Below are 16,929 nucleotides of genomic sequence, written 5' to 3'. Positions count from 1 at the left end.
TGAATTCTGATTCAGCTATTATATTTCTTAGCTAAAATTTTCACTTGATTCTTTTTAATAGGTTCCATTTTTTCTTTAAGTTGTTTCTTTTAAGTCTATCAGCTATCTGAAATAGCAATTTTACTTTATTATTTTTAAAATTAATTTACTTGGTACAGGGTCTCGATACGCAGCTCGGACTCATAGTGATCCTCCTGTCTCAGCCTCCCCAGCACTGCGATTACATATGTGCCACTATGTCTGGTTTTGGTGGCTGGCATGATGCAGGCCTGGTGTGCCATAAGGTACTGGGGATCGAACCCAGGTCCTTGTGCTTGCCAGGCAGGTACTTAGACCGCCAAGCTATATCCCTGGCCCTGTAATACCAATTTTAAAACATACCTGTCCACAAATACTATCATCCCTGTAATTTCTGGCTTTATTTTTATTGATCAATTTTTCCTTCCTGGTTATGGGACACGTTTTTCCTACTTCTTTGTATTTTTTTTTTTTTTTTGTTCCTGTTGTTGTTTGGGTGCTAGCTGGGATTGAACCCCAACTCTTTAAATTTTTTTTTTTTTTTTTTAATTTTGAGACTGGGGCTTATTAAATTATCCAGGCTGGGCTTGAACATGCATCCCCCATGCCCAGCCCCTTCTGGCTCTTTTGCAGCGTGGCTCCCATTCCACCCTCACCCCGCTTGCTCTCATTTCTCTGCCTTTTCCCATAAGCTGTGACACTCATCGTGGGTTCTCCCTCCCTGGACAGCCCTGGCAGAGAGCCAAGTTATGGTCTCAGGGCGTTCAGTTCTCTCCCTTGCAGGTCACAGCCCTGTGCTGTTTTCCAATGTCTTAAACAGGTTTTCAAAAATATTTTGTCCAGTGTTCTAGTCATTTATGTTAGAAAAGCTAATCTGGAAGTTGCATATGGAAGTCCATAAGCAATACACATTTTGATTTTAATAAAAGTATGGCTGACTTTTTCTGTGTCTATGATAGTAACTTAAAATCTAAGCACCCCATTTATTTATTATGAAAATACAATTCTGAGCTTGGCAGGAGGCAAGGGAAAACAGATTTTCTCCATCATTTATCCAGATGAGAAATCTTTCATACAGATATTTTCAGTAGGGAACAGCCCCTGCGTTTAGCCTCTTCTCAATTAGGGTTTCCTCTGATGTTAAAAATCAGGAAAGAATAAATTCGAGGAAATGGTAATCAAAATCTAGGAAAATGCAAACGTATGCATATTTTTCATTATGCCTAGTTAATTGTTTTGTTATTATGGGTCCATAAAGCCCAAGTCAACAATTAAGTGGAAACTTAATAGTGAGAAGGTAGGGCATCCGAGATGAACACACACTTCTCAGAGAATGAAATTAAAGAAGTGACTGAATATATGAAAAAATGCTCCACATCACTAGCCATCCGTGAAATGCAAATTAAAACAACGCTGAGATATCATCTCACCCCAGAAAGATTGGCTAACATAAAGAAATCAACCAAAAACAAATGTGGGAGAGGCTGTGGGGAAAGGGGAACCCTTCTCCACTGTTGGTGGGAGTGTAGACAGGTGCAACCATTATGGAAATCAGTGTGGAGACTCCTTTGAAAACTAGGACTGGAAATTCCATTCAAGCCTGCTATCTCCCTACTGGGAATTTTCCCGGAGGAACTGAAAGCGTCATATCACAGTGATGTATGTGGGCCTATGTTTATAGCAGCACAACTTGTGATAGCCAGATCTTGGAAACAACCAAAATGCCCGTCACATGTGGAATGGTTGAAAAAGATGTGGTACTTTTATATAATGGAGTACTACTCAGCTATAAAGAATGATAAATTTGAAGCCTTCATATTTAAGTGGATGCCCCTTGAAGATATACTTATTAGTGAAATAAACCAGACCCACATCTGTTAGCAGATCAAAATTGGAGAAAAGGAAGGGCTGCATCATTAGCCAACATTTTGGCCCTAGCCTTGCAAGGTCAGTGAAGACTCAGGACATAGGAGAACCTGTACTGTAACAACATGGAACTCAGTTGTGCTCCAAAGTTTCTGATCAAGAAGATTATGGAGCCACAGAGAAATGTGTTCGAGGATTTAAAGTGAGCCTAGGGAGAGTCACATGGAGAGAAAAAACATTTTCTCAAGCTTTCACAGAGAGCAAATTGGTCAAGCAATGGCCGTGACTCAACCTCAGGTCAGACACTGACAAAAGGATGTACAAAGGGCGGTACAGGGCTACAGGATAAATCCTGAGAGTACTTGGCTGACCTTATCAGATACAAAAGTTACGATTCTGGGTATATAGGTCTTGCTATATCTTGGTCTTAACCATCCAGTAGAAAAGTATAAAAATGAGGTATATAAAGTAAAGCCATATTAATACGATGAGCTGTAAAAGGCTCAAGTCACTAACTTCTGAGGACAACCCACTAATATTATAGACTGCTAGACAGCGTTAGATTGTTTAGTTGAATTCAAACACTTACAGTATTTAGATGCCAATAGAATATTCACCTCTGACAGGACAAAATAAATAAATAAATAAAATTAAAAAAAAAAATAGTGAGAAGGTAGTTTCTCCCAGGAGAAAAGTTGATATCCTCAGGATGTTCTCTAACAAATATCAATATTCCAATCAACACAAAGAAATTCTTTCTTAGTAATAAATCCTGGGAAAAAATGAAGAAAGTCTAAAGAGAATGTAAGAAAATTCTCTGAGAATTTCTCAACTCCAGTTAATTTTCCTCCCAAGCATGGACATCATGTACATTATCTAAATATGCCCCCAGTGAGCATATTTAGTGTCAGAACCTGACAGTGAGCAGGGAGGTACATGTTTATCGATGGCCTAGGCTTTGGGGAAGGGCCTCCCACCCCTTAAATCCAGAAGGGTGCCCCTTCCAGAGACCACTGTACCAGAAACACTTCTTTTCCAGGTCCCACAGAGACAAGCTCTCTTTTCCAGCCCCATCTATCACAGGCTGAGGATAAACAGCAATGGTGTTTTAGGAGCAAGACCTATGTTTTGGAGCAAGACCCTTATCATTACAACCTTGCAAGGTCCTCCATGGTGCCTCCATGTCTCTGTGTTGAGCAGCCAGTGTGCTTAGCGAATTCTAAATTCCAGATTCCAGAAGCACTTTTAAATAGCCAGGGTTAGAAAGAGTCACGAGCACTTGGACAGAAGTGGCAGGATTTCTGGAGAGAGCTTCTGGGAGCATAAGCAGGAGTCAGAGCTCAGGTAGAGCTCTCAGGTCAGTCCATAGACACATGCTAGGTTGGCTGAGTTCTCAGGGGCCTGGTCAGTGCTATCTAGCCCCAGAAAACTGTTCTGGAAACACAGTGATGACCTATTTAACTGCAGATCACAGCTTGAGGTTACTGGAAACCAAACTGGGTCAGAGAACCTAAGAATGGAGCTGGTATTTGATGATGCAAGCTGGCACTGCTCTTGTATTTTTTCTTCACCTTTATACTGTGGCAAAGCCCAGTCTCCCTCCCACACTCCAGGAAAAATTGAGGTGGTCCCCTGGTTGCCTAAACCCATCTCCCCCGCAGTTCCCTTGTTTTGGAAGATGATAAATAAATCAAAACACACTAAGCAGCACTTCCACAGGCACTCGCCTCCTTCACTGAATGTGCACCTCATCAATCACACTATTGTCTGCTTGAAAGGCGAGCCTTGTAAATGTCATATCCACTCAGGCCCAAGGAGAGGCGCATCCAAATGCAGCAAGGAGTTTTAATTGGATAGTGTAATTAAACTAAAAAACCCCAGCAGACTCCCTTTGACAGGATAGATGAAGACCCCTTTTAATAGGGCTAGGAAACATATCTGTTAAAAGGATGAGGCACTGCCTGCTCCTGATTGTGCTCCAGAGTACTCTTATGAAAAGGCAATTCAATAACTGGGGCATTTAATATGGTAGAGTCCGTTGTGTTCTGTAATCAGCTAGTACTTACTGTATTTGATCTGGAACTTATGAAATAAGTCTTTATCAGAGAATAAAAACTCAGCATGGCTCGCCTACCTAATGTGTGACATGCCCAGACCTCCTGGGAGTCAACAGAGCCTGAAGGTGGGCTTTACCCATCCTGGGTGACAGGGCTACTGCCATAGGAAGGACCTGCCTCATCTCCAGGGCCCAAAGTATGTCAAAGTGGCATGCACACCCACCTACCTCACCCTTACTCCTTGTGCACATTTTCGTGAGAATGTCTCAAGAATATGACAAAATTCCTGGGTATCTCTTCTTTCAGAAACTACAGTGTCTAGATAGATAGATAGATAGATAGATAGATAGATAGGGAAAGAAATGAAATGGGGTGGTCAGAGGATTCAACATGCCAAGTTGATTTTCGGAATACACCTAATTGTCCATCATTAGAAGAGGTAGTGGGGTATGTGTATACCACACACACACACACACACACACACACACACACACACAGGTACGCACGTACATGCAACATGCAAAGTAACAGAACTCATGAGGACCTGTGAGGAGGGTTGTATCTGCACAGGGCTGTCTTTCAGGTAGCCTGTGACAAGCTCTTTCAGAATGAGATGGCAGTTTCCCCAGGACAAGGTCAGAGAGCCCAGCTGAGGTAGACCAACACAGCCTCTGAGCTGGTGCTCAGGGGGTTGTAAAGGAGAGATTTCAGATCTCCCTATCAACAACTTTCTAAAAACAGATGCTTTGCTTTATTTATATAAATCTCAAAGTCAGTTTCCTTGGGCCTTCAGACTGATTTTTCTTTTTTAAGGATGGTGAAAGGATTGCCTGATGACTATTTTTATTCCCTCATAAAGTGTGCTTGGAGCTCTGTTTGCAAACCTTTGAACATTCTTAATATTTGTTTTGCACTATGAGTTGATGAAGCCATTAAGAACATATAAGTGAATACATATAATCTATGAAAACTGGATACTGAATTAAACCATCAAATACCTTTAGGCTTAAATGAAAACTACATAAAAGCATTTCAGCCATCAATTTGGCTATCACTTTTAGCCAGTATGAATTCTGCTGGAAAAGCTATTTTCGTGCAGATGTGGAATTCAATGGGAAAGACTGACTCGTGTACCAACATCAATCAAAATGTCGACTTCTCTGGCAGCTCTCAACAGTAAGGCAGGTTCAAAGGTCACAGGATAAAGAAAAAGCCAAGCTCTGGTTCAGCTCTAATATCTCTTCGGTAGAAGTCTTGCAAAAGTACCCCCTTCTGTATTAGCCTGGCTTTCATTAATCTTCTTGCCATCTTCTTTAACTAGTCATGCAGAACCGCTCGATAGCAAGACGTATAATGGGGAAGGCCCTGTGCCTATTACCACGTTAACATTCTCTTAAGCCCCAGTGCAACAATAGACCAGGAAAGCAAAGGAAACCTGTGACTGCAGGGTGCGGGGCGGGCAATTCAATTACAGCCTGCGCTTACCTATGTGCTCCTGACCCACAAAGCACAAGAGGCCTTCATGTCTAGCTGGCCTGGCCATTAAGGCGGCTGAAGATCACAACAATGCTGATCTTTTCTATTTAAGCTAAATCAATGTGGACGAATCATTATTCAGCAGCTTTAATTCAATTAGTAAATTAAATACACTACTTTAGAGATCTTGTCAAGTACTTATGAAAAGAAAGATTCATTTAAGCAGGAGATCACCAATGAGCCCACCTAATTTAACTCATAGTCCTAACTGAATCTCATATCAAATATCCAGTAGGATCTATTCACTAGGGCCTAACAGTCTCCGCGTCATGGTGGTTAACTTATAACTCCAAAGAGTTTCTATCTTGCGTTCAGTGTTTTGAATTTTTTTAAATTTTTATTTATTTATTTATTTTATTAGAGAGAGAGAGAGAGAGAGAGAGAGAGAGAGAGAGAGAGAGAGATGTGTGTGTGGCCAGCTCAGCCCACCAGGGGGGCGGGGCTGGCTGGCATGTGGTGCTGGGGGATCGAACCACCGTCCCTGATGCTTTGCTAAGCTTGTTCTAAGTAGGTGCTTTAGACCACTGAGCCATCTCTCCAGCCCCGCGTCCAGTGTTTTGGACAAAAACAAAACAAAGCAAAGCAAAGCAAAGCAAAGCAAAGCAAAACAAAACAAAACAAAACAAAACAAAACAAATCCCCCAACATAACCAGCATCAACAGAATCAGATTTCCTTTAAATTATACTATTGCAAGAGAATGTAATCAGGTTACCTCTATTATATTGCTTCCTTAAGATTTTATATCATCTATACTTAATTGAGATACAGAGCTCTTTTGAGCTATAAAGACGACAGCTACTTTATTAAGGCTTAAATCTGATTTCTTAATGATAGCCTGCTTCCTTGAAAGACTCTGAACCTGCACAACCTTCTCCTGAGGAGACTGGACTTGCCTCTGGGGTCTGGTACTGACACAGACTGAGTCTCTGATGGGTGCAAGCTTCACAGAAAGGTCCCTGGTTTTTATTTCAGCCCTGGAATAGGAGGATGGACTGAAAAAGAGTATACAGATTCCAAGACGGGTCTACACCTGAGTAAGAACAAAAAATGCTTCTCCTAACACAATGTAGCCATGGCATAAATACTATACATGTTCTTAAATCAGTTAAAAGGAATGACAATAGATTCATATATATATATATTTTTTTTTTTGATTCATCTTTTAAGATGTTTGTTACATCCTTCAAAATATCAGAAGACACCCGAAGGAGTGGCAAACAGCCTGAGAAATTATGGATTTGAACAACATTGGCCATATACTTTTCTTTAAAGAAAGGCAGAAATTATTCTTAATTTCTTAGGTATTATAATACACAGATTTTCAGAGTTCTTCAAAGAGTTCATATTTATATATACAATTTTTTTAAAAGGCATTTATCTACTTAGTCATTAAGTTCCAGGTCCTTAAACACTCACAGGGACAGCAGAATAAATCTTTCCTCTGAGAACCGGTCTAAGAGGGACGAGCGGAGGGAAAGGAACAGGAGCCACAGAACTGGTATTTATGCAGTCTGGGCCTCCCTCACTCCGCGGTCTATGCAATTACCTGTCTCACTGCAGGCGCTGTTCTCCTCAGCCCTCTGCCAAGTCAGCTATTCACACTTTTGGGATCCGGCATCAATTAAACCTGAGTCGTGTTTCTTACGATGACCAAATTAATGGTTTGACAGCAGCTTTCTCAAAAAACACTGCAAACTGGCCATATTCAAAGGATTTAAAAACCATTTCTTTTCTGTTCAAAATTCTGACAAACACGTCTCAAGACTGGGGACAACTTCATTATCCTCCCAATACTTAATGCCTTTTTGTAGAGAAGGTTACTTAATAACACGGCTGGTCCGTTTTCACAACTAAATTATTCCAGTTGGTCACACATTCTAGTCTTCAGCAAGACACTTGTGTTATGAGAGATAAAAACATGAAAAAGGAAATATATTGCAGAAATCAAAAACCTTATCTACTTCTAGACTCTCTCTTTGCCATAATTCATTCAAGAAGGCCCCAAGAATAATTTTTGATGTAAACTCAGCTACAAACATACATCACTATGCTGATAAAAATCACAGGCTAAACTTATGAAATATAGTGACTTTCATTTCTTTAGTGCTTTTAAAATAACTTTTTTCTAAGGTCCAACAGACGCAAAAGATAAAAAGGGTTACCATTAATCCTTTAAAAAAAAGAAAGAAAAAGAAGCGGCCCCATAGATTAATGCTATGGTCTGATGATGCTCTGAGGATGAACTTTTTAGATTAAGTCACTGAATTAATTTGGTGAAGATACTGGAAATCATAAAAACACACAGCATCAATCTGCTTCATTTCATACATCTTTGTTTGAACACTTTACAACATAAATTATGTTGAATAACTTCTGGACTAAGTTCAGTTTCAAGGCACAGTCTAGGGATGAGGGACAGGGTGGGCAGGGCACTGGGTCAGTCAGTTCAGCAGGGAGATGGGGCAGGGAGAGGGCAGAGCAAGAGCAGGGACACAGTGTGTGCACAGACTCCGCAGAAACTCAGGCTGAAGTGACAAAGAGGGCTGGTCCTGGAGCAGGCTCCTGAGGCGCGGGTGGGCTGAGTGTAGCAATGTTCACGAGTGAGGGTGGGCGGAAGGTGTGTTTCAGGTGGTGGAACAGCAGAAGCACAGAGCACAGTGTGTGCAAGCCGTTCACAGTGACTGGCCCAAACTGGAGCCTGACTTGTATTCTAAAGCCTACAAATCTTTTTTTTTTTTTTTAAGAATGCGTTTAGTACAGGGTCTACAGGGTCTCACGATGTAGATTGGACTTGTACTGATCCTCCTGTTTTCAGCCTCCCAAGTGCTAGGATTACAGGTGCGTGCTACCACACCCAGTCTCAATCGCAGTCTCAGCGTGCCTCAGGGGCAGGGCTGGCAGGGCAGGCTGGGGATTAAACCCCTGTCCCCTGAGTTTGCCTAAGCAGGTGCTTTTATGCACTGAGCTACCTGGCCAGCCCTTGGACTTAAACACAGAATCCCCAAATAGAAGAATTCTTTTGGTTGAAGAGGTAGCCTTCTGTGCATGCATGCACCCCCCCACCAAGTTCCTCTAGCCTTTAGGCTTCAAGCATGTGGTTTGAAACGCACTGCTAGAAGAGACAGGGACTAAGGGCCTGGGAAGTGTTTATAGGATGGTGAGTCTTTTCATTTAGAAAAGTGTCACAATTTCTACACAGCTGGAGCCAGAGAGAGAGAAGAAAACCTCTGTAAGACCCATGTGCACAATTTTTAAACCAAACCATCCAGTACACCTGGAGGTAGGACAAAAGACTCTGAAGGGGTTGGGTTGTCAGTGCTGACAGGGCAGGGCCTGTGCTTGCTCTGAATCCTCACACTGCAAACATTGCCTCCCCCGCCCAACAGATGTGTAATAGTGACTTCTTGATCCCACGACGCGGCTGGTGGTGGATGGCTGGGTATGTTACACCCACATCATCCAGGGCTCGACTTGCAGCCTTCTGCAGCACAGTGGGTGCCTGGTGTGGATGTGGGGGAAGCTGAAACCTGCCTTCCCTATCCCCTCCACCAGCTCTCCTCTGCACCACATGTATACAACCACCTTACACTCCTCAGGGACAGTAAGAAGTTATGAAATGCTGCTGTCCCAAGCATCCTCAATTCTTGGAAAGATAGGAAAACAAAGCCATCTTAATGGCTGATGGGTGGGAGTGAGTGGGATTGGGAAAATGAACCGTCCACAGAGCTGGGGCCTCTCTGGGACGACAGGACACTATGTTCTCCCTTCTTAGAGCACTGGAGACTGAGGTGAAAGGAGAATATGGAACCCAGAATATGTTGACAAAGAAATTAAACACCCACCCACAAATGAGCCCTGTGGCCTGTGCCCAGCCTGAGAGCTTCTAGCTCCTAGGCCTCCCTTTAGTCAGTGTTACCTCAAAAACTTGAGCCACAATACAAACACCTGCTGGCACTTACACTTCTGGTTGTTCCTTCCGAGTATGTGATTCCTTCTAACACTTGCTCTCAAATTTTGTGCACACTGAAACATACAGGATTAACAAAAATTAGATGCTCAGTTCATACCCTAAGTTACCAGCTCAGCCCCTACTGTAGTAGGCTCTGGGTAACCAAATTTTGAATAGATTCCACAGGTAATGTTGACAAGTATCAGAGTTTGAGAACTGGTGCTTACATTCTCCTCTTTTGTAGTAACTCATAAATCTTTATATGGCTTTAAAATTTCCCCTTAAAGGATGAATTTCAGTGTGATCTACATGTCCTTTTTGTCCCTTGATATCTGTAGTCCTAAAAGTAATTAGCTGATTAATCTAGATACTATACACAATTAACTGTAAAAATATAATATGCCAAAATATACAATCAAACTATATCTACTTTGATAATTTAAGTGGAGGAATGCCAACTCAACAGCAGTCTCTTCATAGGACCAGGCAGGAGTTTAATTATAAGCTGGTAGGTCACACAGCTGTCAATAATCTGGGGGTGCTGACACTTCTAGTGTGACAGATGCCTAAAATCTAGTCCTCAGCTGCCACAAGAAATCCCCCAGCTCCCTTGATCTGATGTGGAAGGAGAGTAGATCCAGCTCTGACGGGTTAGGTCCCCCAGATAGGAAGGAGACGGCAGCACAAAGTGAAAGGAAGGCACTTTGGAGTGTAGCTTCCCAGCAGGAACCTGCCCCGTGTCCCAGCCCCCAGGGAAGGGCCCTGAGGCTGTGCTGCCACCAAGACAGAGCAGGATGGGGGCTCATGTCAGGCTCTGGGCACCATAATACAATCCCGTTTGATTAAAAGAAATTTCTGGTAATGAATTAAACAGACCCAAGGAAAAAAGGACACGGTGGTAATATATTCTCCTGGCACCCAGCACGCAGAGGGGAAGAGAGAGGAAAGAGAGAAAGGAGACATAAATAAAAGGGACTACTCACTGGGGCTTTTTTCTTCAGCAAGGTCACAGGCACAGAGCAGGTCAGAATCGATTGAGATGGGTTTCTGCTTAATCCAAAACTTAGTGCTGGCTTTCTGATTCGTAACAGGGTCTATCTCGACTTTGTCTCCAGAGATACCTGTAAGGCCAAGGAGAGGACAAAGAAAGAAGCCACAAGAATTGAAAGCTGTAAGTGATTTCAATGTGCTCATCTGGCTTGCTTTATATGAACATGGCTGGTTCTGAGGCCTGAGGAATGCCAGGGACTTTGAGGACAGACAGAATACAAGGGGCACATGAAAGGTGCCGGGCTGGTTTTCTGAGTCGCTGAACTGTGAGGGGATGATAACCCAAAACTGAATGAAAAGATACTGAGAAACACAATTTCTTAAGAAATAACGTAGATGCAACAGAGAATTTACATATGGGTTGATAACTACGTGACTGTACATCGTAATGAAATAAACTATAATTAGTCATTTAAAACTGGTTTTGACCAATTTTTTTTTTTCTTAAGAAGATGTGGGATGGAAGATTAGCATTACTCAAGCCTAAATAGTGAAGCTACCAGAGAAGAGTTTCTGATCTGAATTGTATACACTAAAAATATGGGGGAAAGCTATCTCTTCCCTTCCACAATATTAAATAACTACTCAGCTATATTTAAGGAAAGGTAGACGAAGAGTAAAGGGTCTGTTAGACAAAACCTTTTAAGTTCAAGTCTTGGAGTCTGGCATTGGTCTGTGGAAGTCACTGCTCTTCTGCTGAGCGAGCCTAAGGCCTGGGAGTGAGCTTTATGTAACAAAGACCTCAGCGCAGGAAGCCAGAAAGTTAAATACTGGACTTGGGGTTTTATTTTCAGGGTCATGGCAGGCATGGAGGGACCCTGGGATGGGGGTGGACATGCACAGAACTGGCTTTCTGGGTATTGGGTATTTCAGAGAAGCACTCACTCAGCTGACATATTGTCTAGCCCAGATGTGCTATTTCTCTCTCCTGCTGAAAACTGAGTAATCTGTTCATGAAGTGAGACAAAAAACCTTTAATACCCCCCAGGGAGCACTCAGATGGTGACTGAGACTGGGCGTGGTGGCACATGCCTGTAATCCTAGCATTGGGGAGGCTGAAAACAGGAGGACCACTACAAGTCCCATCTGGGTGGTGAGAACCTGTAGACCCTGTACTAAATACATTTTTTAAAAAAAAGAATGAGAAGGGTTGTACTAATATTATTATTTAGACAAAATATCATGTCTGCATCTTGTCCTCTGGATAACTACTATGAAGACAACAATATGCAATGTATTAATTATTGTAACTGTCTTACTAACCTGTTCTGAAACTGTTTCATTGATCTTTTATCTTTTTCTCATTAAAGTGAATAAAAAAAAAACAAAAAAAAACCCTTTAATATGCCTTCTGGGTCGAGCTCCATATGGAACCTGAGATGTAATTAATTTTTAGGCCATAGTTTAAAGGTTAGGGTCAAAGTAAAAAAAAAAAAAAAAAAAGAAAAGAAAAGAAAAAGAAAATGGCAAAGTGCAGTTAAGATATAAGAAATGATTAAAATAATAAAATATACATACTGTAATAGAAAAGTTAATCGGGGTTAACATATTTCATCCTATGGCTCACACTTAGAAATTTCTGAACAACTGAAAAAATCTTAGTCAAAAGAAACAGATAAAAGAAACAGTTCATAATTAATGCCCCTCCTCAACAAATGCCATGGTCTTACAGCAAATTTAAATTAAAAAGTACAAACTCAAGTCTGGTGGTTCAGCCTGCTACACACCGCCCTCATTTCTGCTTTGTTTTATGGGTAGGTTAATTGCAAGCCCACAGCAGACAAAGGCAGGAAGAAGCCTGTGTGCAGACGGATGCGAGCAGAGACTGCAGGGCAGTCGACGCAGTGCTAGCCGCTGAGCCCTGGCACCACACACTCTCTGGGAAAGAAGAGCAATTAGGGGGTAGAAAATGAAAATATTTTTTGCCTTTTATTAGTTGTATGTTTTTAAATTAAATGCTAGGATTTGTCATCGGACGTATTTCAGTAATCTATTTCAATTAGGCATAGTGTCCTAAGTCTGACTGACTCTGGTCTAGATGATTTCTGGAGGGTGAGAACTGGGAGACCAATTTTATTACACCTCACTTAAAGTAGATTATGGCTACCCAGGTGCAGTTATGCCTCCAATTTGGCCATTAATTGCTGACGATCTGGACACTTCTACAGTTCTCTGAAAGAAGAAACGTATGTAAGCTGTGGCTGTTGGTAATGTGCGTGCATGCACTTCCCCCCTTTATGCTGCTTATTTTGACATTTATAAAAGCCAATATGAGCAGAACAAAATAAATGTTCCTATCTCTTATGTGGAAATAAACCCTGCCTCACATTCCTTTCTCAGAAAGAGAAAAAAATTATCACCAGAAAGAGAGGGCTTAAAATTTTGTTCTATGGCCCTGCAACTCCTGAAGCCGTAGTCAGTCAATATTGTTAATGTACCTTGTTAATTTGATAGGATTTGTCAGGTAACTCCACTGGAAAATTATATAAAACTGTTCCAGATGAAAAGATGATAGTGACATGAATTAAAGTGATAGAACAATAGTGGAATATAAACCAGAAATGACACCCAAAGTGGCTGTTGATTTATTGCCGTACTGAGTTTGGTTCTGGGCTCCCATGTATATTAGTGCTACAAATCTGGGTCCATTTAGCAGAGGGTTGCTCATACATACATCACCAGCTCCCGCGCCAAGCCAAGGTCACTCCCCATGGCATCAATCTTTTCAACAGAGCCCACTTCACAAAGCAGGACTTTTGTAACCATCTCAGATGTAACAGACTCTCATCCTCTTTCATCTTTCTTTTATCATGTAAAGTACACTTTAACTTCTATTATTTTTATCTGCAAATTGTTACTGTACAGTTCATCCATTACAGGCTATATCTTGGCATCAGCACGGCCGCAAGAATACTTTCCCAATGACGTCCTTTCCTGGGGTGACTGTGCAGCTGCTTTTCACAGAAGGGAACCCCAAGATTGGGACCTGGGGATGAGATTCTCGAGATGGGTGCAACAGGCTCAAGATGGGCAGGCAGGTGGAACACTGTCAAGCAATTGGTATGTTCCACAAAAGACGCATGTAAATCAGATTTTTTTTTTCCTGAATCAAATCATATTTTTCTCACTAATTTGTAGTTCCAATGACATTTTATCTTCATTTTGGATTGATCTGTAATTGGCATGGGATCCCAACACTTCAGTTTTAAGCTTCTCTGTCCTACAGGCTTTCAGTTAAGTAGTTAATGATCTATAAAACTCTTAACTGCCTTGAGGAGTCACTATTTAAAGGAACCTGTAAGGGAATCTTTCCTGATGGGAAGAATCTCTTTGTACATTAAATAATCTCATTTTCCTCTAGACTGAGTGTCAGCTTCTCAGAGCTGAACACTGGGCCCCATAGGACCCTACTTGGGCCTTCTGAACAAGCAGCACACACTTGGTTTCCACAAGCCCACCCCGCTGAGCTATAGAGAAAGCAAGTACTAAAATCCAGCCAGGAGGCAAAAGGAGAATTTTCTCATTCTGGCCTGAGAGTTCTGGTTTTCTTTTGGTTGGAAAAAAGGTTAGGAGGCTGGACTTCCAGGCCAGGGCCAGGGACGCTGGCCGTAGGGGGAGGAGGTCATGGAAGCCAGGCTGGTGGGATTCTAAGTGGGGAGATCAACCAATGTGAGTGTGACTCACCTGTTGCTGCTGCCTCTGGACTGCTAAGGGTGAGTCGGAAGGCTGGGGGTGAGTTAGGGGCCAGCAGCAGAACTGCTTCCTGTGACAGTGGAGCACTGAGAGAGGACTGCTGAAGACAAGTCCTCACAGCTCCTTTTCCTAAAGGCCAAGGCAAGGGCACAGAGCAAAGCTGCAACCCTGGCAGACTCCCTGATGGTGCTCCTTCAGCAGGATCTACATGTACACGCTCAGCAAGGCAGGTAGGTCCCTAGCTATAGCCACCATGCGTTAAGGGCCTGCAGCATGTTGATACAACCAATATTAACTGGCATCACCTATGTACCTGCATGGCTAAAGGCCACTGTGAGCCCTGATTCACATTTCTTATCCACCCTATAAAGCTGGTCATTGTGCTCATCCCTATTTTATACACAAGCAAACATAAATACAAGGGGTTAAGTAACTTGCCCAAGACCAACTTGCTTGTAAGTGGCAAAGCTGGACTCTGAACCCAGGAAGTCTGGTTCTAGAACCCGTCCCCTTAGCCCATTCCGTTCAGGAGGAATGGCGCTGCAGGTTGTGCATAACACAACATGTGAGAGGGGAGAGTATTTGTCTCAGGTCAGAGCTATGACGGGGAAACCATTTTTCAGATCCTGAACTGTTGGGGTCCTACATCCTAGTATCTACTTGAGCAAGGCAGGTCTAATAGGAGCCTCTACTCAAGGGGTCTTTACACTCCTCTTTCAACTTTCACCAAGGGATGAGTCAGTGTTCAAGTGTGCCCACAAAAGCACACACCTATTTCTGTTCATATGTAGGAAATAGGGTGAAATCCAGTAGTATTCTTTTGACCACTGTGCTAATGTTCCCATGTAAAGTTCCTCAGAGGAGGACAGAGGCACCCCTTAAAGTGTCATTTACATTTAATAGTTCATGTTATTTTAAGTGACTGAAATTATCAATGTATTACTTTTTTTTTTTTTTTATGTGTTTGGTACAGGGTCTCACTAGGCAGCTCTGGTTTGTAGTAACCCTCCTTCTTGTCTTGGTCCCCCCAACGCTATCAATGTATTTCTAAGTTAGTAACGGTAGCTGACTTGTTAGGTTTACATTTATCCACATTAAATGGCCAACAAGAGAGAAACAGTTGATCCACCTTTCATGGCATGAGACATAATGAGGGAAAAGTTGCTTACGGAAAGTCTGGGCATGGGCCACGTCCTAGCACTTGGGAGGATGAGGCAGGAGGACCGTGAGTTCAATGCTAGCCTGGACTACATAGTGAGACCCTATCTCAAAAAACCAGTCTTACTCGGAAAAAAAAAATCATAGAAAAGAGACCAAAAGGGTGTATTCCAAAATGTAATATAGCCATCTTGGTTAGTGGAATTAGATTCTTTCTTTAGTTTTTCAAAATAAAAACCTCACCAAAAATAAAACATTTGTGTGTGTGTGTGTGTGTATGTGTGTGTGTGTGTCCCTGCGCTGGGAATTAAACCCAGGGTGTTGTGCATGCAAGGCAAACCCTGTACCACTGAGCCCCAGCCTGACAATTGTCACTTAAAAGTTGGCCTGTTTTTAGCTTCCCCTTGAGAATTCAGTTCCCTTTCTTGTTTCTAAAATATGCAAAGGATGAGCCTCTGAATCCTGTGACTGACAATCAGGAAGAGGGACCCTGGATTGGCCAATTTCTGCATAGCAGTTGTTAGCATCCAGGGGCCAGGCTGCCGGGAAGGGCTCTGTGAGTTCCTTACACCCAGCGGGTGCCATTGTCAAAAATGATGCCCCGCAGGCTTCCCTCTGTCAGTGCAGCAGGTGAGGAAGAAGAGCAGGGCACCGGCCGGCCGTGAGTGGTTGGGGTCGGTGCTTCCCTCGGAAACCCGGGAGGCCATTTGTCTTCTTTACCAGCTCTCCTCCCCTACCCACTTATCCATCGCCATCCGTCATGACCTTTTCATGCTCCCACTCCTGACAGCTTCCAGATACAGTGAGTCAAACTTCACTGGAAGCAAACTATCACACCAACTGTCAAAGCAGAAAACATTGCCTGATTGCTGTCCTACATCAATGCCAGCATATAAATCCTTCCTTAACAAGACAGCTCAAAATAAACAAAACACAACTGTAATGTATATACAACTCTCCAGGGAAACTTTGTGTGTGGCTTTTGAGTTATCACACAGGGACCCTCCTGTTTTAACCAAAAGATTTCCATAAAAGGAAATCAGCACCATATATCACCTTTTGCTAATGCAGATGAAGGAATAGCCACTTTGGGCAGCCCTTGAGCTAGGTCCTTATGGAGCATTTACAACAGCTCTACTGGGAAGGCAGCAAGCATTAGCCCCTCTGGTATTTAAAGGCAGCAGTGCAGAGAGGTCAGGGACAGGGAATGTGAGCCAGAAAGTCCCAAGTTGAAATAGCAACTTTCCTACTTCCTAATGATGTGACTTTGAGCAAACTGTTGTTAAATGAAGATGACAAATACACAGCTCATGGCCTTGCGAGGATTAAGAAAAGGAATGAAAAATGCTTGGGACACTGTCTGGTACATAGCTAGTGAGCCCTACTTCTAGTGATTGCTTGGTTACTCTCTGGAGTGAGGCACTGGGCTGAGGGAGGTGGCATGCTCACTGACAAGGGGTAGGATGCGGAGCTCAGGGAGGTGTAAGGGTGTCAACAAGGCTTGGACCTTAGAGACCTGCTTTACATATGGGAGTCTGGGAAGCACCAGGACTACTCAGTACAATTGGCTAGCTGGGGAATCCAATGCTGGACCCCTACA

At 42.7% G+C, this 16,929-nt stretch overlaps 1 protein-coding gene across 7 annotated transcripts in view; it reads right to left on the bottom strand.

Moving 5' to 3' along the window:
* The window catches only part of Mapkap1 (mitogen-activated protein kinase associated protein 1), a 271,952-nt gene that overhangs the window by 17,231 nt on the left and 237,792 nt on the right, over positions 1 to 16,929 (bottom strand). For 6 of the 7 annotated variants that reach the window (XM_004641570.2, XM_004641566.2, XM_004641567.2 and 3 more), the window contains one exon: positions 10,412 to 10,549. In XM_004641570.2, the coding sequence (XP_004641627.1) occupies positions 10,412 to 10,549 (138 nt within the window). Of the gene's footprint in view, positions 1 to 9,438; positions 9,503 to 10,411; positions 10,550 to 16,929 lie in introns of those variants that run through there. The other variant, XM_023701631.1, reaches the window with a different exon arrangement.

Source organism: Octodon degus, unplaced genomic scaffold (assembly GCF_000260255.1).
Source record: "Octodon degus isolate 3935 unplaced genomic scaffold, OctDeg1.0 scaffold00138, whole genome shotgun sequence".
Taxonomy (NCBI): Eukaryota; Metazoa; Chordata; class Mammalia; order Rodentia; family Octodontidae; genus Octodon; species Octodon degus.
This window is presented reverse-complemented; position numbering and strand designations above follow the sequence as displayed.